Source organism: Notolabrus celidotus, chromosome 20 (genome assembly GCF_009762535.1).
Source record: "Notolabrus celidotus isolate fNotCel1 chromosome 20, fNotCel1.pri, whole genome shotgun sequence".
Classification (NCBI taxonomy): Eukaryota; Metazoa; Chordata; class Actinopteri; order Labriformes; family Labridae; genus Notolabrus; species Notolabrus celidotus.
In genome coordinates, this window is record NC_048291.1 from 13920384 (window position 1) to 13942955 (window position 22572).

At 39.4% G+C, this 22572-nt stretch overlaps 3 protein-coding genes across 3 annotated transcripts; all 3 read right to left on the reverse strand.

The window, feature by feature from the left end:
* Window positions 1-108: 108 nt before the first annotated feature.
* On the reverse strand, window positions 109-4690 carry pycr1a (pyrroline-5-carboxylate reductase 1a). The gene is made up of 8 exons (XM_034712139.1): window positions 4547-4690; window positions 4261-4332; window positions 4073-4143; window positions 3721-3900; window positions 1718-1939; window positions 1507-1599; window positions 930-1093; window positions 109-637 (listed from the first exon to the last, which is right to left on the reverse strand). The coding sequence occupies exons 2-8, from the start codon at window positions 4325-4327 to the stop codon at window positions 472-474; spliced, it is 963 nt and encodes a 320-aa protein (XP_034568030.1). The 5' UTR covers window positions 4328-4332; window positions 4547-4690; the 3' UTR covers window positions 109-471.
* Window positions 4691-6966: 2276 nt separating this feature from the next.
* On the reverse strand, window positions 6967-7997 carry LOC117832843 (myeloid-associated differentiation marker-like protein 2). The gene has a single exon (XM_034712140.1). It carries the CDS (start codon window positions 7995-7997, stop codon window positions 7086-7088), a length of 912 nt encoding a protein of 303 aa, XP_034568031.1. The 3' UTR covers window positions 6967-7085.
* Window positions 7998-11645: 3648 nt separating this feature from the next.
* On the reverse strand, window positions 11646-19847 carry notum1a (notum, palmitoleoyl-protein carboxylesterase a). The gene is made up of 11 exons (XM_034712138.1): window positions 19395-19847; window positions 16497-16549; window positions 16294-16389; window positions 15870-15930; window positions 15338-15396; window positions 15130-15232; window positions 14854-15045; window positions 14642-14739; window positions 14345-14492; window positions 14196-14243; window positions 11646-13772 (listed from the first exon to the last, which is right to left on the reverse strand). The coding sequence occupies exons 1-11, from the start codon at window positions 19724-19726 to the stop codon at window positions 13469-13471; spliced, it is 1494 nt and encodes a 497-aa protein (XP_034568029.1). The 5' UTR covers window positions 19727-19847; the 3' UTR covers window positions 11646-13468.
* Between the last annotated feature and the right edge of the window lie 2725 nt (window positions 19848-22572).

Here is a 22572-nt window from a genome sequence, read left to right on the forward strand (position 1 = left end):
AAAAAAAAAACATTTAACCACAAATTCAACGCCAAAGTTTCAAGTGACAGGAAACAGTGTTCATTGCATTTAATTTACTAATATAGAAATTCAAAACACGTTTCTAAACTATTTCATATAGAGAGTTTTAATAATAGTCTCACAGTTTCATTGCTTTATAAAATACAGCATTTCAAAAGTTTAAGAATTGAACAAACATCTTCCACAAAAGTTTACAATTTGGCACAACAAACTCTGCCATCTAATGCCAACAGAAAGAACACGATTTTTAAAGTCTGCATCACCCACAAGTATTGAGTTCTCTTATTACTTTAACATCCCAAAAATGTATTTTTATTTCAAGAACGCAACCCATTTGGTCTTCCCACTACTATCACCTGTCAGTAGCTGTTTATAGCATGTTCCATGTTCTGATGATGACAGATAACATAATGTATATATGATATTTTCTCCAAACACAACCCAAATCCATCACTTCTTCTTGATCCTGGGGCTGCTAGTGAACATATTGATCCCACGAGTTCTGACTCCAACTGTTTCTGCAGTCACTCCAGGCTGTTGCAGCACTTGGTCCAGAGTTGTCTTCTTAATAGCAGCTGCAGAGATTGTCTCTTGGTCCGCCAAAAACTGGAGTTCCCTTTTTGAAGAAGGGATGGAACAGGAAGAGATTTTTAAAAAAGCATAAAAATACATATCCAACACAATATAGTGATATAGTAATGATCTTATCACTAGGTAACTTGTTACCAGATGAAAAACTTGCTTGCATATAGCTCCATCTACTGTCTAAATAATACAATTCAAAAGAAATAAATCACTGTTTGACCATTTGAATATGACAATTAACTTAAAAGCATTTGCTGTGTATCCCTTTGACAGGAAATATGATTTGTTGCTTTGTTTGTCACAGACTTTTCTTATCAACCCACCTCGTCCTAACACAGGACGTCTCTACAGCATTGATCAGAAGGCTGCGGAAGCCACCGCTCTCCATGACATGCAGGGCGTGGATAGTGGCGCCCCCTGGTGAACAGACATTGTCCTTGAGCTGTCCAGGGTGTTGCTCCGAGTCTAACAGCATTCGAGCTGCACCCTTTAAAAGGGAAAGGGAGAAAGGGAGAACCACATTAGACTGCTACAGTATTTATGTCATATACAGCATGTTTATATTCATACTGTGTCCAGACCCATCAAACACAGACTGCAGCTGAGACCTGGCAAAATGTAATTTAATAATGATGTATAGTGGTTTACAGATTTTAAAAGGAGAGAGCTAGCAAAAGTATTTGATTTGGGATGGATGCATAATAGTTTCTTTTTGGAAATGATATAATGGCCGGAAGATAAAGCAGGAAAACTGATTTTTCAAAACCCAACTTAGCAAAACTCAAGAGCCCTTATTTAAAACCAGTCATACCAACAAGAACATAATTTAGTTTGAAATAAAAAAACTCCCAAAAAGCTCATATATTTAGAAATAATTTTGATGAAAAGATAACGTCATACCAGCAGTGCTTGTGCTCCAAGACGTATAGCCAATCTCCTAGGCAGGCCCATTTTTACTCCACCATCAGCAAGCGCCTCTACAGCTGTAAAAGCCTGCACGACCAAAATTAGAATTGTTAGGATGATACAGTTTTTCATAACAGCTTTTCACAAATGCTACTGGTATATTAAAAAAAAGGTAAAACACACTTCATTTAAATAAGAGACTCACATAAGCAGGACCACTGCCACTGAGGCCTGTGACAGCATCGATCAGGTCCTCTTCCACCTCAGTGCAGTATCCCACGCTGGCCATCAGCTGCTCCAGGAGCTTCCCATCCTCCACCTCAGCATGGGTGCCTGTGGCATACACTGTGGCCCCCTCCCGTACCACCACTGGAGTGTTGGTCATGCAGCGCATTACCTTTGGATCAGGTCGATACTGTTGCAGTTTCTGTGAAGGATAGCAAGGTACTGAATGTCTTTTCCTGCAGTTAGAGGAAAAATTATTTCTTGATCTTAGATTTTAAAATATTCATGCATGTTTTCATGCTTATGTTTGTTTATTGTCATATTTTAAATTGGATATTTTCTGACAAGGTATGGTGTTATGGAATTATCCTGATATCGGATCTATTAGATGTTGGGCATATATGCACTCTGCGGGGGTGTCAAGAGGTCTGAGCCAGCTTCGGGCTGTGACTGGACACAGAAAAGATTCAATGTGCGAGTCTTAATCCTTAAGAAGAACTTCTGAGATGAATCGAATGATTAAAGGTTCATTTCGGTTAAGACAAGATCAGTTGTGATTCTGTGTCCGGCGGGACAGTAAGACTCTGCAAGTTACGGACTTCAGAGCAGCGAAGGGGGCTGATTATTTAGAATAATCCCTCCTAATTTAAATAAATAACAAGACCCAACACTATTTACTATGTACGTTAAGCTACATGAGTACAGAGAGAGAGTAGATCAAACATAACTGGCCGCATATGAAATGTAAATGTTTGAAGTGTTTGCTGTATTTTTGTTGATGGTTACTGTTCTGGTTTTTGTTTTGAACTCTGTAAAGCACTTTGAAATGCTCTTTGTATGAATGGTGCTTTATAAATAAACTTGCCTTACCTTGCCTAAAAAGTTGGCTGGAGAGATCCTTTATTGTTTCAACCAGCCGTCTGTTTTCAATACTTTAAACTACTTCCTTACAGCCGACATGTTGAAGCTTGTTGTTGGCACGTACTGTATAAGCTGTCATTGCATCACCTTAGCAGTCCTACCAATCTGCAGATATTTTCATATCTGACACCAGTAATGAACTTTTCAAGATTTTATCTGCCAATACCAATGTTATTCCAACAATACCTTGCATCCCTAGAGTGAACCTTAATGGCTGATGAATTTAGGAGGGAAAAGAAGGCTCAGTTGGCATCCACTAAGATAAGTTTAAAAATATTGGCCTATGAACAACTTTTCTATAGACAGACTAACAGGTGGAATGATTATCTTTTTAAGTGGAAGAGTTACCAGATGTTCATTATCAACTAACAAGGTCAGTATAAATGTTAGGATCATGTTGTTGTTGTTTTTTAAATCTATTTGTGCTTTTGTTTATTTTCATTATCACTATTTTGTTTCAATTTTATTTGTCTATTATTATTATTATTATTATTATTATTATTATTATTATTATTATTATTCATGTTTGCTGACTGAAGCAGATGCAAAATTGTTTTCTAGTTTGTGCATTTATGAAGAGCTGTAAATGTGTGAATTTTGCAAAAAGATGAAAAAAGCAATGCAAATTGTAAGTCATTGAAAAGATGTATTGGCCTATCTTAAAAAAAACAAAATCTAATATTGTTTATTCAAATTCAAAACACATATTTAACAACCATAGTATTAATTAAGTTTATAGATTTTGTCATAGAGGCACACCTTCCTCCACTAAATGTTATATTTGTCAAATATTTCTATATCTCATGTATCTTGTAATTAATTTTATTTAGTTCTACTTTATAATTTGTCATATACCCAATAATCCGATACTTTTGCATCATTAAAGGGACCAAAAAATGTAAGAATTTCATTAACTACTGTTTCTTTGTAATTACTGTGCTCATGTAAACATTAATCTTGAATCAGTACATCCTTCTTAGGTACCCCATCTTACTCAAGTATAATCATGAAGTACTGATGTGAAAGTCTACACTCAGTCTTTCAAAGAGAGTTATGTTGTACCTTCTCAATAGAGCTGATGGTAACACCTGCAGCACAGGACACAATAAGGTGACGATCTTCAATATCTGGTCCAATCTCATCCAGTACAAAAGGAATGATGTTTGGTTTAACAGCCAGGAAGAGGACATCACTTTTGCTGACAGTCTCTTTGTTGCTGGTGGTGAAATTGACACCCAATTTCTGTAAAAATGACATCATTTGTTATTTCACTGGATATAAATATACTCACAGTATGAATTAATCACATACAATGAAGGCTGTGTCTTATAATATGTATATGTGATACAAAAAAAACCTCAGATTGAGGTAGTGCACCGCTGATAGGTCTTCCCATCTCTAATGGTCTACCCACCCGCAGCCCCTGTACTGTGGGGAGGTCTGTGTCCGGGGAACTGGCTGTGATTCTGTGGGTGGCAATCACGCCTTGAAGAGGAAAATGTTCATAAGTCATCAGTGTCTGATTGCAATCAACATACATCAGCAACATAAGTGAAATTGAAATAATAGGCCTCCATACAAGGTAGGCTATTAAGAACTCACCTGCAGCAGTGAAGCCCCTCACAAGAGCGTGGGCCAGCTGACCCGCACCTATGAAACCCACGCTCATTCTACCTGCGTGTTGAGATTTTAAAACATCACTGACAAGGATTACAGTATTCTATGACAAGAAGATATCACACAATAAGTCTGACAACAGGTGTGCAGCTTGTACTTTCTTCCACTTGGACCTCGAAGTAAACAACATCACTTCCTTATTAAAAGAGAAGCGAACCACAGTCACTCGGCGACAGCAGCCATGTCACCAAACAAAATGTTCAAAACTTACAAACAAGCCGAAGAGCTCTTTAATTGACCGACTGACCGACCGACAAAGCAGCAGCTTCCCTGTACCATTCCAAATTACAACACAGCCAACGTGGCTCGCTGTCTCGCGCTCCACTGTACCTGTTGAACGGAAATTGACTGACAAGCAAATAAGCCAATGAGCTACTACTTTTAGCCAATATTTCACACGTTCAACCAATCACAGGTTAGTAAGCTATACATTCGGGGCGGGTTCCGGGAAGCGATTTGTAGAAAACAAGTTGCATCAGGTTGTGCCGTAGGGCAGAAAAGTTACGGAAGAGGATTAGGGCCACTGGAAAAAAAAAAAAAGAAAGAAAAATGAAGGACAACATTTTCTTTTATTATTATAATTCTGAAAAAAAAGTCAGAATTCTGAGATTCAAGTCAGAATTCTGAGATTACCGCAGGTCTTTTTTTCCTGCAGTCGTCAGACTTTATAATCATTAACAATAACCTCACCAAAACGGACACATGTGCAATATCTACCCCATATATTTATTAACGTGCAATAATTACTCATCCCTCTCGTCTTACATGTGCAATACGTTTTTTCTACTCATCTTCTCAGTTCTGTTCTGTACATTGTTTTATACCTATGAAACAAGTCTGCACACTTTTAACAGCGTCACTGGTTTTGTAAATATTTGTAAATTCACTTATTTAGTTGTGTATATAATATATGCTTATTTTTACTTCTTTATTTTTAATTGCTGGTAACTTTTTAATAATTGCTATATAGGCTCTTGTTTACTTTTTACTGTTTTACACTGTCTACTTTGCTGCTGTAACACTTAAATTTCTCCCTTTGTGTGAAGAATAAAGGATTATCTTATCTTATCATATCTTATCTTATGAAAGTCAGAATTCTGAGAAAAAAGGTCAGAATTCAGACTATGGACACTGGAAAAAAAAATTAAGGTCATTTTTTTTTTTAATTATTATTTTTATGAGAAAAAGTCAGAGTCTGAGATTAAAGTCAGAATTCTGGGATTAAAGTCAGAATTCCACTTTTTCAGTAGCCCTAATCCTCTTCCGTTGCTTTACTATCATCTACTGGCGAAAAGCTTGAAAGGCATGGCTATTTCCTGGAAAACTAGACAGCCCCTCTCTCACCCTGACCTAGAAAGCAATTTTTAAGTTGTGATAACGTAAGTAGGGAAAAGTCTTATAACCCTTCTTCAATGCTTAAACAAGCAACAATTTTCACTTTTACCAACTTCATCTTTATGACAAACTTGTTTAACTGGTATTTCAAAGCAGGCCTCATACCTTCATATCTTTAATACAATTTTCAGTACATAGTTGCATTGGGTGTGAGACACACGTATTTCAACCTGTTCACATGCTCAGACGCCAAAAAAGAAATATAGCTACCCAACAGTCAATCAAAAAATAGCATCACAGTATCCGGGTAAAGAGCCCTGTAGTTGTAAACCTAAGGTTTGCCATGATTCCTCTGGAATCGTTTAAATGATTTGAAATAATAAAATAAGATATTTTTTCTATATAAGAGATATGTAAATCACTCTAGGGCAATAAAGAAGCATGTACTGTCTATTGACATGGCTACAAATCAAATGCAGCTTACTGATAGCAAATGTTCAAGATTTAATTTGTGTTTCAATCCTGGCCAATACAAAATCTGATTTTATTTTGTAGCTAATAAAAGAGTTTAAAGTCCTCTGAAAGTTAAAGCTTCACATTAACTTGACACTAAGCAGAATAAACTGAACACAAACAGTAAAATAAACATTCGATTTTTATTAAACATACTATAAAATCATACTTGAAAGAGATAGTAACACTACTTGTGCTCACCCAAATCAATCAAATGTAATACTGTTGTCCAAATGTTGCCCTTAGAACTCATGCATCAGATACACTTGGCATTCAGCAGGGGTCAGGAAAAGCCTTATAAAGTTGAACTTTAGACATTACACGTGTTGTGAATACAAAATGGAAAGACAAAAAAGAAAAATGGCAAGGCATTAAGATCTGAAACTATGTTCATTGCATACTGCAGACTTATCACAAGCTATATATTTTCACCTACTTTAGTGTTTAAATACATAATACATGAATACTTAAATACAGCCTCTGTAAGTCTGACTGACACACATATTTCCCAAATTCCATTTTTTCACTTCTGTTATCCTCAACATTATCACATTCTCAAAACAGCTCAGCCATGTATGTGACCACCACAAGAGTTTAGTGCAGTGAGATGTTAGTAGTGCTGAGATGGACATTCACAAGACCCTCTGTGAAGACGTTTGCTGAGGTCAGCTCATCATCAGCACAGGATCTCCCTGGTAGGTCACTGCTGAAGCCTCTAACTTTGTAGCATGGGGTAATACTCTATTTTTCAACAAATACTGATAAGGAAATATCTCACACATGCATAGGAATCAAAAGAGACAACAGTCTTTTCTGACCCTGACCCTGAAGTTCATGGAGAATGTGGTCCCAAATGTCCCTTCATGTCTGTGAGGCTGATAAGTCTTTTGGGGGAAAGGTTTTTAAATAGCAGAGTTGGACACAAAGCGGATTCTCTGGGAGTAAACAAGATCAATAAAATATAAGATAAAATTGACATTGGTGAACACTGCCACCACTAGCTTGCTATCCCAGGCACATTCCCCTCGTGGGCAGTCCTCAGGACGAGTAGTGTTTCCGTACTTCTTGTCAAAGCTGAAGATGGGCCAGATCAGTGCAGTGCTGAGGTAAAGGACCACAGCGAAGAAGGTGTACACAACCACAAACCGGTCGAAGGGGAACCGCAGAGCTGAGGTCCTCCCCGAAACTGTCAGTATCACCACAATGACTGTGACAGAAAAGCACAGGCTGTACACCACCACACAGTACTGGCTGGCAATGTAGACGTTGTACTCGCTGTCATTTGCCAGGGCTCCGAAAATAATGCAGGCCACAAAACCCTGGACCACCTTGAGCAGGCCAGACACAGTGGCCATGTAGCCCACCACAGCACCTGGTTTGGCTCGAGTGAGGAACACTTCAGCAGCGTAGGGGAAGCAGCACACAATGGAGCAGACGGTGACAGCGATGCGGTACCCTTGGACTTCACAGTCCTCATCAGGACACTCTGTTTGGAGGAAGTAAACTGGGTAGACCACAGAGGCCGTGATGTACATGAGTGTCGCCAGCATTGCAAAAGCCACTGTGAAGTTATCCCAGGAAATGGGCATGCAGGTGTGGAGCCGAGTAATATCCAAGGTGAACACAAGCAGCGTGACAGCAAAGCAGAAGCACCACACAAACATGCAGAAGATTCCATAGTTGGCGCTGTAGCCTGCACTGTGGGACACAAGGGCCATTATGGTGCAACCAAGCAGCAGTTGGCACATTCGGGCTGCGCCTAAAGGTGACAACACAGCGTCTTTGTTGAGGTAGGTCCCTCCATGTGAATCCATGGTTTGTGTTTTTGTTACAGAGGCAGCTGTTGTCGGGGTTCTTGGTGTCCTGTTTTAAGTCTTGGTGTCCTCACGGCCCACTCTTGTCTTGAGCCACAGACCTCACCCTCTCCTTGGTTGCCTTTTTTAGAAGGTCCTTAATTACAAATGTCTGTATTTCTTCCTCAAGCTTGCCTTGTAATTACAGTGGTGTGATGAGGTTACATACACTGTTATGCAGGCGCTTGCAGCTTGTAAAAGTGAAGGCTTACTATCAAGACCTTGGAAAAAGACACTTTTTTAATTGCCAAGTTTTTGTTTGTTTTCTTTATGTAATGTCTCAACCTGTCAGCTCAAGTCTTCAAACCAGGTAAACGGAGATAATTTAGTTAGGTTATATAACAGTGGTATCAGTCCTTTTACAGTCCTATAACAAGTTTGGGATATTATGAATTTGATCCTGGTCTTACTCAAAACTGTGGTGTATGTCCTTCCAAATCTTGGTTTTCCTTGCTCGCTCTCTTCAATCACAAAGTTATCCAGTGCATCAATTCCAAGTAAAGTAAAGTCCTCCTTAAAGTCACATCAAGAAATCATTCTTCCAACAGTAGCCCTCAGTCTCGAACAGGTGGACTGCTTTGTTGTCCCGTCAGTCAAGTTCCATTCCTCAGTCTCATGTCCTCATAATTTCTCCGCTACAGGCCCAAAAACTCCCCAACTGCCCAACTGCCGGCTCCGTCTCTTCCCCTTTGTCTTGCAGTCCGTGTCGCCTTTTGCCACTTGGAGTTAGTCTGCTACTCTATGTAACTCACACAAACGAACACACTCTCCCTCCTGTCCTGTGTGTGTCAGTGTGTGTGTGTGCACTCAGTGGATTGCTAGGGGTGGTTGTTTAAATGAAAGTTTGTACCGAGCCCAGGGTTACAGGGCTCGCCAGCTCTAAAATAGGGGGTCTATATTCCACAGAGGGGTGGGAGGCTACATGTGGCGGGCAGCATGGGAGTCGTATTTCTAGGGAGCACCCAGAGAGGCTGAGTCAGAGCTCTCTCAGTGAGAAACTGGCATTTATACCCAGCATAATGACAGGGAGAGAGAGGCTAAGACTCCTATTAGAGACAGAAATTACATACAGGTCCAGAGGAATGATTATGCCCCAGTGAGGATAGATTTGAGTGATGCATGTGAGAGGGAAGTGGAAACAGATTAGCAGTTACTTAAAATACATAAACCTGATACAATGATGCTGTGATTTTTGACTTACAGTGAACAAGGTAATTCTGAGAGAAAACCACCACCTATAGTATTGATATTATTTGTGGTATTGAATTATTAACTTTCAGAAAAGTTTTTAAATACTATTAAACATTTAAAATTTGCAAAACAAGATTATTTTTATTGGATTCAATATATTTAGGAATGGGGTGTTGGGTGTTTGAAGTACAATCATAGACTGTTTAAATAATTGATGTAGTATCCGTGACGCCACCCATATGTTTCTGAAGCGCTGTTTTGAGGCCAATTGTTGGCGGCAGCCATATTGGAAATGTTGAACTCAACACAACTGCTGTCGAGCGAGTGTGACGTAAAGAGGCGGACTTTGAGTCTCCTAGCCGACAGCTACAATGTTCTTGCCTGTCAATCAAGTCAGTTGTGACTCTGGTAATGGAATACTCATAATCTTAATATCTTCGAAATTGCAGCGTCACCTCCCGTACAGTGTGTGCCGATCGAGAAATTAGCTATCCAGACTACAATCATTTTTTGTACCGGGCTGTAAACATGTTTATTTCTGCTGAAAAGATCAGCTTTTTTAAATGTGTGTGTATGTGGTTTCAGGTATTTCTGGAGCCAGCCTCAAGCGGACACTCGATGAACTGCAGTTCTAACACTTCCGCATTGGCTTCAATTCTCGCGGCTAGAGGTTGCTGCTTGAGTACAATACATTTGTTAGGTTTACAATTTAAAGTCTATAAGTGCAACAGTTAGTTTAAAGTAGTTTTCCCCATGATCCAGGTCCTAAACCTGCCATCAGTTTGATATTTTCACCACCTTTCGCCTGATATTAATCTAAAGTTATGTTTTTTGCTTGTAAAATTGAGGAGACTAATGGGGAAAAACCTTAAGCTGACAATAACGACACCAAACCAAATTAGTGTGTTGACCTTTTTTGTGTTCACACTTTAAATGGCACCTCAACTGTCTTGCTAACGTGTCATCATCAAGTGAGGCAAAAGAGGCAGCATGAGTTGTGCAATGTCAAATGTTCAAATGCAGTATATTTTGAGTTCATAACATAATACACAAAATGCCTACATCAATTTAAAACAAAGTTATAACCCTAGAAGACAAATATCTGACTGATAAAGTTACAATAAGACATTATCTGTTTAAACCCTTAAAGGAGAATTACACCAATTATATACAACAAGGGGTCATAACAGCATATTAGCTGTATTTCACTGTTTCTTTGTCTATCAGCTGTTCTTCATGTTTACACAGTCCTGTCTGGCAACTGGTCGCTTCGAGATCCTCAATAAATCTGAAGAGGATTTATTTCTATTAACCACTAAATAATACCACAAAAATATTTGTTCTTATTTTTTGGGATGAAATCAGAATTGTACTTTTTTTATCTGCATAACGATGAAATCGCTACCTTGTTAAGGGCTCACTGTTTTGATCTTCGTCTGTTTGGAAATGTTGTCTGAGGACTTTCACAGTGGGTACAGTTTTGTGACCCACTGTGGACAAATTGGTGCCTCTGATCTTTTTAATGGTTTTCTCCTGTATGGGAAAGTTCCGTTTTACAACAAAATCCTCTCTTCTGCTATCTTTAACAGTCATCGTTATCACTCATTGAGGACCTTTATTGTGTCAAATAAAAAGGTTGTTTCTGCAGCATACTGTAATCTCCTTCTTCACTTCATCGAACACCTACCTTGTGGCAGTGGTTTCAGGCATTGATTATTTTAACATAGAAATCATCAACCGTGTTGTTGATGGTTTCGTTTGTTTAATAGAGCTATCAGTATTTTTTATGGCCAGCAAAATAACTCCTCACTGGATTTGTTTTGTATTTTTCTTCAATTTCCTGGAGAAGGAGAATTCTCAAATATCACATCCTATTTATTTTCAGTATTTCAGGAAATTAACATTTTCTTTTGTTTTAAAAAAAAAAAACCTGCTGATATCTAAGGTGTTAGAAAACCGTTTGACTGTCAGTGTGTATATGCTGAGCCTCATATCTTTTATCAGACATGTCAAAATAGTGACAAACAGCGTTTGGAGCCTGAGGGAGCAGTTGACTTTACCTCCTGCTTGTGTAAAACAGCAGAGGAGAATTGTTCAAAAATACTACTGATACCTACAATAACTACAATAATGATGATACAAATAATAATAATAACACAGAAATATTTACCTTAAAGAATATGTAATGTGTCTTTTCTTTTTACGTCTGATACAAAGACATGCAATCAACACAAAGAAAAAAACAGCAATGTATTTACAATTTACAAAGAATCACTTCTCTGTGAAAATAGCACTTATAAATATGATTTACATAACAAAATAAATATGTAAATTACCAATGTAGCTTGAGTTTTTCTTATCTGTTAAAAAATATGTTACAGAATAAAATTACAATTAGTAATACCTTTCCTTCTCTGGAGTGATGCGAAATAGAGGTCCTTTAAAAACATCATTTATAAAGACATCATTACATACAACATTGTCATTATATTAAAAAGTGATCTCTATTATGAAATATAAGAAGGGAGTTACATTAGTGAACACTTTAAAGAACCTATACAAATACTCAAAAAAATATACAATACACGATATTTGTCTCCCTTTAAATGTTCATTGCATTGATCTGAGGAGTGCTGATCTACTGAGGTGATTAAACATGAATGTGTACCCTGTGATCAGGTTGAACAGTCGTCTCGCGATGATAAGACCAATGATAAAGAGGTATAGACTAGATGTAATGGCACCTTGGTGAATAAGAAGGTACTAAGAGACCTAAAATAATTTCCAGATCTACTTTAGCACCACAGTTTCAGGTGATATTTAAACTGGGCGATAATGGCATGTTCACAGCCGTCGGAACCAAAAATATGACGTCAATTTGAACTGTCAGGAATGCGAGATATTTTCACAGAGATATTTTCTATTAACACATGCTTTTGTTCTTTTTGCCAGTAATAATAAACTGGAAAAGTTTCTGATATTTGTTTGCATGCAGCTTCAATTTCAGTAGCCTGAATATGATTAGACTGTGTTAACCCAACACAGCCAAATAACACAAGTGGACTAGCACAGATTGTACAGAGGCCTAGAACAGCCACACTTCCAGATATACTTTTTATGTTGATATCAAATGTTGAGATCAAACTTTAGATATTTTTCCCAAATAAACAATGCCTTTTTTTAACAGGAAAATTCAAGATTATTTGACAAAAGTACAACTCTTGGGATTATGGGACAATTCAGTGTGTCTATTTCATTACTTCAGATTTCTGCCTAAAATGATCAATTATATGACTTTCTGGAATAATCTATGGAAAGTCTCCTTCAGTGATTGGGATTTCACATAAATGTTTTCCTTACAAAAAGACTGGATACAACTTTTACCAGATTTAGGCCTTTGTTTTTGTACAGTTAAACTGTAAGGCTTTATAATCGCTAATACAAACTGAGAGAAAGAAGGGCAAACAACCCTCTTTACCCTAATATTAGGTTAATTATCTGAAGATGAAAACAGCTTTTTCCCTAATGATGATAACATTTCAATTTTTGACTTTGAAATAATGACATACGATAAATCATCTTAAGCATGGCAGCTCTGGGCTTCCATAGATTTGTGTCATTTACCTCTTTCTAATGAGGGATGAGTACCAAATTTAAGATGAATCTGGTGTTTTTCTCACAATGTTGTGTCCCAATATCTGCCTTAGTGTTTAATTTTGTGTAATGAGATGTTTTTAGCACCCAAGTACACTACACTTAAACCAATATACAACTTCTCAATTCTAGTGACTACTTAGAAAAACAGCATTCTTATGTCATTGTGGCATTTTCTTTCATGAACATCAACTAAATTTAATCTAAAAGGATGAAAGTAATATCAAAGAAAAGAAAACATCAATGAGCATCCTTAAAACTGGATTACATTCGAGATATTTTTTCTTTTACAAAGCAAAAGATAATTTAAGCAGAGTAGCCGAGAGTTGTGCCTTGCCATGGTGGCGTATTGCCCCAGTATTTGTCACCTGTTGTCAGGTAATGGGTTGTAGAACAAACCTAAGCCCCTGTGTCTGACTGAGTCTTGCACTACAGTAAACAGGAGGTCAGAGTGGACTAGACTAAAGGTAGAATGGGTTGTGAAGATGGAGTATTAGTTGGAGGTATCAGGCAGGGGAGACCGGACAAAGAGACCAGTCAGCCCTGCTTGGCGTTAGCTTGGAGATGCTGTGTGTACGTGCGTCCCTTTAGCTGCCACTGCTGAGCATGCCCAGTAGCTTGCTGGGGTCCATGCCCTGCTGCTGGGCCATTTTCTGTACGTCGAAGCCCATGTGCATGAGGAACTGAATGACGTTCATCTCCTGTCCTGTGAACTGATCTCGTATGGTGGGGCAGGTGGGGTTGCAATGCGGCCATGGGCAGCTGTCAATCAAGTGTACGGGGCAGCCTTTGGGCGGGGCCTTGTTGTTTCTGTTGTCGTGGAGGCTGCGGTCCCAGCAGTGCAGCGCTCGGGGCAGGGAGGTGCCTTTCACTTGCACATCAATCCAGTAACTAGAACACAACACAAGAGGGCGCTATTAGCTCACAGATGGTCTCAAATGCAAACGTAGTGATCCTTGTTTGAGACAGGATAGACTCTGAGGTTTGGAAATTGAATTTGTTACCTAACGAAATGTCCATACATTAAAGAAAATGTATGCAGCTCTTCTTTTTCTTAATGCTGATGTTTTTAACGTGCAATCATTGGCCTGGTGTGTCAGCCTTTTGCTTTGATAAATGGTTGTTGTGGTCTGTTCTTTGTTTATTGTGTAAGTTTTTTGTATACTGCATTAAATATTTTTCTCAGAGTGTAAAGCTAAATTATTGCTTTCTCTCTTCCATGACCTTGAAACCTTATTTCAGCCTCTTTCATATACTAACATGTCCAAGTATGACAAACTTCCATACATCCTTGAACCCATAAATCATACTCACTTTCTGGTGATAACTTCATGTGATAGGCACGCTGGAGCAAACATAGCCCTGAAGAAAAAAATCAAAAAAGGTAAACAACATAATTAATCCCAATCCATGGGAAAACATTATTCTCGTTTTTTTGTGTGGAAAGCAGACTGAGGCCTTACGGGACATCTTTGAGTGTGTTCCTCAGTTCAATGCCAAGATTCTGAATGTAGCGCCACTGTCCTTCCTGCACTGGCTGGCCTGTTAGCTGGATGTTGTCCACTGTCAACTGGGCTTCATCAAAGAGCCACTGGACTACAAACACAGGGCCTGACAGAAGACATCACAATAAGATGAAATTTAGCAGAGCTTCAATCCAGACATGAGTCATGCAGATGTTTTGGTATCAGACTGATATGTTGGTGAAGCACACTGACATTAGCTTGCATTTTGAGAATAAATGAAAACACAAAGCTCACTTTTTATTGATGGGAAGACTCGGTATCCAAAGAAACAGTTCCACTCCTCCCCCTCATGGGTTTGCCTACACCTCTCTGGCACCACGCCTCCCCAGTACCTGATGGAGCAGGTGAAAAAGCACACCAGACAATGTCTGTATCAGCATCGCTCTAAAACACATCCTTCCCTTAAAATGTCAACATTATATGATATCTTTCTCTGTTTCACATACTTTATGCCTCTCTTGATGGTCTCTGTAGGTGCACAGCTGATGGCGTCCACACAGTCTGTGCAGTGGTACTGCTTGTTGTCCAAGAACCAGCCGGAATCAGACAATCCTCGCACTTGGATCCCAGTGTGCCCCAGTCCCTCCAGCAGCTCTGCAACATGGTCCACGTTGAGAAGGACCCCAGTACCTCCAGCACTGCCCACAGACATGCTCACATTAACACCTTCATTACAGGGATTTGACTGCAACGTAGAAATCATCTCAGAGACGTTTTCATACCTGCTTCCTGCTAAAAGGAGAACTTTTGCATTGTCCAGCCCTTTGTTCAGCAGGTCTTTTACAACCTCCTGAATAATCAGCGAGCCCATGAAGGCATAACCATCTGCAGACATGACAAAGAGAGTAGAGCTGTAGGAAAACACTTGTCTTTGAATGATGGTTAATGACATGTTTTTGATTCCTTTCTGATCATTCACTGCTGTCTTACTTTGCTCTGTTTTGGCTGTAGCACCGCTCCATACATCACTCGAACAGTAGGGGATGTACCTGCACAGAACAACATAAAGTTAAAGCTCCTGTGAGGAACTCTTAATTAGTGTTAATTTTGGCACCCCTTGTGGACAAAGTGGTACATCTTATCTTTTTGTTTATCTTGTCCTGTACATGTATAGGGGCTTTTTTTTAACATAAAATCTAGTTCTGCTGTATTTTAACTGTCAGAAGTACCAATCAATGGGTATATTTGCTTTAAAAATGTAAAAAAAAAAAGGCTGTTTCTTTTGAGTTCTGTGAATTATCTCAGTGACACCGACCCTGCAGCAGTGGTTGCAAGTATTAAAAATGACTATATAGATATATTTCATGTTGTTGCTGATGGTTCAGTTTGCTTCTGTAAGTCATAAAGTGGCACCAATGTCAATCTTAGCCTGTTTCATAACCACCTAAAACCTCCTCACAGGTGCTATGATTAAAAAAAAAATTGAGCTCCAACATACACACGCAAACATGAGTCAACTTACACCATGTTGGCATTCCACCAGTGAGGGTTTTCCTCGGGCAGCGGAGACAGGATCCCCGTGCCTGCAGAGACACATCAACATGTATCATTAGCCATCCTGGCACTCCCAGACACATCCTCTTCTTCCTCATCATCATTACTGACATGGATTACAGTTATTACGCTGCAGTGAGAGAGGGAGGCGTCTCTGTTCCTACAGCAGCGGGCGCCAGGTAGCCCTACACCACAGCTACATCATGACGGGGTGTTGGTTGCAATAACACTGCAGATGAGCACTGATACATCCGATCCTTTCAATTACTGAGACATTACAGGGGGATCTGGGTGCTTTTTTACACCTTATTAGGGGGTCAGGATTTGCTACACGCTACAGATTCAGTAGCAGTGGTGCTTAGAGTCAACTACACAGACTGTCTTAAGCTCACCTGTTTTAGTTTGGGGCCATTTGGATGAGCTCATCAGTCTCCTCATGGTCTCATATCTGGTGTCACAGTTCTCTTTGTTGAAGCAGTACCAGCCACCTTAACATGAAAACCCATCATAAGTCAGTTATTACAAAACAATCCAACAATAACTGAGCTTGAATTGTGCATAAAAATAAATGAAATTATATGGGTGGCAGACAGACCTTCTAAGAATATCAACCACCGTCTGCTGCCTCGAGATTCCTTCAGGTAGTACCTACAAGAGAGAGAAAAGAATGCAAAATCATTACAGCAGGGCAGGTACATGAGGGGGGCTTTTCACAAGCAGGAAATACAGAAACAACAGTAAAGTATGACCACATTCCTTTATTTTGAGATCTTCTAAAAGATGAGATACACTCTGAGAAGTAATACCTCCACTGTTTCTACCACCAGTGATGGTATCCACACATAAAATATAAACACATACGTCATCAGCACTTAAATCTGATCAAGTAAGTCTGGTTTCTTTGCTGTTTTTTTATCTGGAAAAGGTGACAGAAACAGCAAAAAGTGAGACCCTACCAACAAAAATTTGGACAATGAAGTTGTGTTTACAGTTTGCACGTAGGGAACTGATATAGTGATCAAACAGGAGATAACATCCTCCTGTCCCCTATCCTGTTTGTACTGTTGGTGCCAGTGGATGGTATTCCTCATGTTTAAGGTCATACCGTGTACCATCATAATGTCTTCACTCTGAGCTCATCATTCCTCAGCAGTGTTCTCACAGGGACATGGATAAAATCACAAACCCCGGCCATGGAAACAATGAGAGATCAGATGAAATAATGCAACTACAGTTAGGCTGCAGGATGCAACACAGTCGGTTTTGGATTTCTGTTGGACCTAAATGTGCTCCAAATAATGCACCTTTAATGCACCATGTTCTAGGGAGAAAGAAGTTAATGCATGCTGAAATATAATCAGAATGTGCTGTATGTTACTAGCCCAGAAGAGGGCATTGCTTTCTTCTCCTATGCTGCAGAGTGCACTCATGTCAGATGTGTCTTTCTTTCTCGAGAGTTTTGAAAAATTACATGAGTTAAATTTTGAAAAATGTTAGTGAAGTAGCTTTAGTCACAGAAACAATATGCTCAAATTGTGCTCCTGTGATGATCAATCACTCGACTTTACCAGTGATTCAAGTCAAGAGAATGCCAAAAACATTTCAGTGACTTTAAAGAAAACAGACTTGGCTAAGGCTCTGAGCTGTTTGTCAGACACTGAATCACACTTTGGCTGCAGTTAGTGTCTTGTGCTATTATTGTAAACCACAGTCAATGATGTAGGCTGAGGACAGAGCACTTTACTCACAACTCCCAAACAACAAAGTACAGCAGGGTTTGGCACGTTGCACAAGCCAAGAGTGAAGAGCGCTGCGTCAAACCCACTCCGATCTAGCAAGTGCAACACCAGGAGATGAATCACACAGTATGCATTCTTGTTTATCTCCAACTGCAACAACACCTCTCTGGAAAATGCTCTTTGTAGTTGATGGATTAGCATCTCAACTGACAACAACCCCGGTGGTGAATGAAACGGCCATCTGCCGGTAACCCCTGCGCTGCGTCTCTAAAGAGCTCAGAGCTTTACTGCGCTCACAGACAGCTCTTTCTACCACTTTGTGGGAATTATACAGGAGGGTAAATCCATAAAGAGATGTAAAGCAAAACCTTTTCAGCCAAGTCTGTCCATCACTGAGATAAAATAAATTCATTTTAGCCTCTATTATAAGACACAGACCACATCCCAAAAAGTATTTAGATCTTGGTGGCATCTGCAAAAATGTAAAATTCTCATATTTAAATGTTGCTTTTCAGTATAGTGCATGCGCTTTACTGGCAAATCATTCATTGTGGGACACTTTGTTCTTGAAACTACAATCTGGTAATGCTGAATAATGTGTTTGAGACACAAATTAATTAATCTGTCAAATGTCCCTGAATAAAAAACAAAGTGATGCATGGTTATTAACAAAATAAATCATCATTCACAACTGCCTTTGTAACTGGATTCTACTTCATTCACTGTATTTGTAGAGGCAGTAAAGGTAACAAGTACAGGTAATAAAACCTTCCGCACACAACTGACTACATATCTGCATCCAATGGAATGTAAAAGCCCAGAGTCTGTGCATCATTTATGCACTAAGTAAATAGGAGACACAGTGGATCTGTCTGATGTTAATATGCTTTCTATGGCTTATCCCTCTTTAACAAACAGACACATCATGCAGGTTTTCTTTATGCCAAATTGATTTTTGCTCGACAATGTTAACATGGGCTGCAAACAAACGTAGAGGTTCATTGTTATCATCATGAACCAATGACTGGAAATCATTTTACTAGAAACATCTCTCAAATACCAGGTGCCACTCAAGGCAAGTTGCGCACGTTCTACAGTAGCTAAGAAGAGAAAACATGCTGTTATAAGGCTGTAAATTCAACAGTTTACGCAATCTGCGCAATTATCATAGAGAGAGACAGAGAGAGGCAGAGATGGGCGGGGGTCTGCAAACTTAAAGCTAAACTTTCTGCAGAGAAAAATCCTGCATTCTAATTTGAGGCAAAGGAAATGAAGCATAGGCCATGTGGCTATCCGCAAATTTCACGCTTCGCTGACGCAAAGCAGCTGTCTATCTTATCCTGAGCGAACCTTCGGGACCCAGGGCCCGGGACTTTGATTCCTTTTGAATTTGTCCGACATTTTTTCAGTTTATTCTTTTATGCATTTTTACATAGTTTTCAACTTTTTTTTAAAGGATCACCAGCCGATTTCGGAAATTTGCAATAAACCAGCCTAAGTAAAGAGAGCTTCTGTCTCTATTCCGAGGACGAGTATGGTTGTCCTGAGGCCAGATCCATGTGGGTTAATTCGGGTTGCAGGATAACCAGCAGGACAGGGTGAACCCCGCTGAAACAAAATAACAATTCCTACCATCTCCGGGTTGCACTACTGCACAACTGACCCTGCACTGACCTGCCGCTGATCCACTCAAAGAGAAGAAGAATTCATTAACCATTTATAGCTGCGATATTTCCATTTAACATGCTACATACCCTGCGGGGCTCCCGTCGTTGCAGGTGACTGATGTATTTTCCAAAAAGTTCAGCTTCATATCATAGTCGAGCTTCTGCGCGGAGCATGGGTAGAGGGACTGCGCGAGGTTCTTCACTTGTGTCATGAAGTTATCCATGTTCTCCTCCACAGCGGTGAAATCCAGAGGGAAGCTCTCCGTAGTGTCAACCCGGTCCGCCCGGTACGTGGGAGGAGGTGGTGCGCGTCGCGGTTGTGGGTTGCGGCCACCCCGGAACCTCCGTGCGCAAAGAGCTCCGGAGTACATCAGCATCAGCAGCAGCAATGATGAAACCATTCTTATCGCTGTCATCATTCCCTCGTCTTCAGTGTCTTTCCTCCAAATGTAAAGTGTCGAAGCACAAAATCGCACTGAAGGAGACTGGACAGACAATTACGCACGGTCAAACGACGCCACGACTCTATTCGCCGCTCTAGGAAATACTAAATAAAGTTTCCTGTCTTTTTTAACAAATGAGAAGTCCTCTTAAATCAGTCAAAGGCATCTGAAGTGTATTTCAAACTTTCCAGGAATGCGCCTTCAACCGTGTGCCAATCTATCCAGCAAGACTCAAGCGCTGTTGCACCAAGCGCACAAGCTTGAACGACAACACTTGTGCCATGCTCTTGTATTTTATTCAAACTTTCCCCCCTTGTGTGTCCGTCCAGCCAATCACAGCAGCGGGGCAGGACTCGGGGCATGATCAAGCGTGGCAGACTGCCCCCCTTTTTAATTTATAGAGGGGAAAAAAATGTCCATGCGTCGGTTCTTTGATCCGCGAAGTTTTATTTGATGTGGTGGCTTTTATTGGCCTTGAAATGCCCATTTCCCATTCCACCACAAATTTATGAAGTGAGAATACCATCTTGTTACACACTTACATGAAAATCAAGTGGGAAAACTCATCACACAGAGTAACAACAACATTTGACCAGGAATTCTCATGGATTATACCTGCCTAAATAAAGGTAACTTGTTCTTATTTGTTTAAAAGCTTTGATCGTTAATTCAATTCTTAAAAGGAGGATGAGAATAGGATGTTTTTTGAGTATTGTTCTTTGAATAACGAAAAATCTTTCAGTTCTGACTTTTACTCATGTTTTCTTAAGGTTTAAAAATAGGGACTTGGACACTTGTTTTTTAATCCAGTCTGCCTCCAAAGATCAAAGCAACCATCACTCTTTCTCTTCCCCCTCCTCTCTCCTCCTCCCTCACACTTCAGACTCTTCCAAACTTTTCTGCTCTACTGTATATTTGAAGTCGAGCAGAGCATCCTGATGGGAAGCCTTCTTTTTAGCACAGGAATGCCTCGTTACGGTTGGGGTAGGCCACCCTCAAATAGCCTCTCATTTTAAGGACACACTGAAGTTAAAATGTAGCCCACAGGCTGAAAGTGATTTTTCCTCAAGATGCCACTTGCTGGTGTTTTATCTTTGATTGACACATTCTTAAAGTTCATTTAAAAAAAAACGGTTGTTTTAAATTAAGTTTCATTTTAAGGGATTGAACATCACAGTTTTGGCTGGGATTTTCATCACTGCTAACTTTTAGACTCCCTTTACATTTGTACCTTTTTAAAATCTCCCATTTACATTTATATAAGAGTAACGGGCCCTCTTTGGTTGTATTCACACATGCACACATTTACAAGATGATCACAGTGAAGACGTCTGCAGGTCTCCTTTTCTTTGTCTGCCGTCATGTTGTAAACATTACAACGGCTTTTGAAGCATGCTTTTGATGCATGTCCTGCCATCCAAGACTCATCGCTCCCTCTACCCACCACCCCTCGTGTCTAACAAGGAAGGTCTCATGCTGTGAAGGAGTGTGAACAACCAACTTTAACAAATTTCAGGGGCAGAGCTAAAAAAAAATTCCGAGTGCATGTGTGAAAGCGGCTTTCTTTCTTTCTTTCTTTATTCAGATCCCCATTAGCTGCCACTAACGCAGCAGCTACTCTTCCTGGGGTCTACATAAAACAAAACATAACATACAAAATATACATAAAATACAAAACAAGAAATTCAACAAACATTACAAAGAAAAACTATGAATGCTATATAGAAATAAAATACAAAAAACAAAAAAATGCTACAGACATTAAATACAAAAACAAAAACATGCTACAAACATAAAATAGAAAAAATGAAAATGCTTCAAACATGCAATAAAATGAATCAAAAAACAAAACAGTATGTTTACTAAAATTCATTAAAATTCATTAATGTTAGAGTTCTGATTTAGGTGTTCCTTTAAGAGTCTTTTAAAACTGGCTTTACTGGGGCCTTCAATTATAGTGACTGGTAAATTATTCCAAAGTGTGATGGCTCTATACACAACAGATCTGCTCACCGCATCAGTTCTTGGTCTCTTCTTGACTAAATGACTTAACTTCAGGGCAGCTCAAGTTTTCTCCCAGGTTTTTTACAAAATGATGGCCAAGCCATGTTAAATTTGCTGCAAATAACTTATTTAGCTTAATTATATTGTTTTATGGTGGATGAATATGCTGTTGAATTAAGTGGCCTCACTTTGAACTTTGAGTTGTGTGTATTTGTGGGTTCAATGGATGAGTTGTTGTAGGGAAAAAAAAGTGTCAGTTAGAGTTCACCATGTTTTGCAGAGCAACTCTCAATCAGATACAATACCTAATACATGGCCTATGATAACAATAATATCATGATACACTAATCACTAATCCTGCAATAATTGATTCATTGCAAGACAGTCATATAATGATACATCACAGTGCCTGATTAACTGAAGAAATAGAAATGCCTCCAAAAGATAAAGGGCATAATTCATGTCATTAGTGCCCCCATGAGGAGTCATCAAATAGAGATGCACTTTGGAAGGGAAATCTGTTCAGAGAGCTGCATTATTTTTTAGATGAAATATTGATATTTGATGCCACCAATATGATAACTGTATCATACCAGCCAATACAGGGATAATCATCAACATTTTGTTCCAACAATTAGTGTTGTAGCACTCGAGACCGGTCTTGGTTTCAAGACCGCTTATTTAAGGTCTCGTCTCAGAATCGAAAGGATTTGTACTCGGTCTTGTCTCGGTCTCAGACTGGGCGGACTCCATTTTTTATATCGAGACTGGTCGAGGCCACCACTGATGCACTCTGCGTCCCTGTCTTTACTATGATA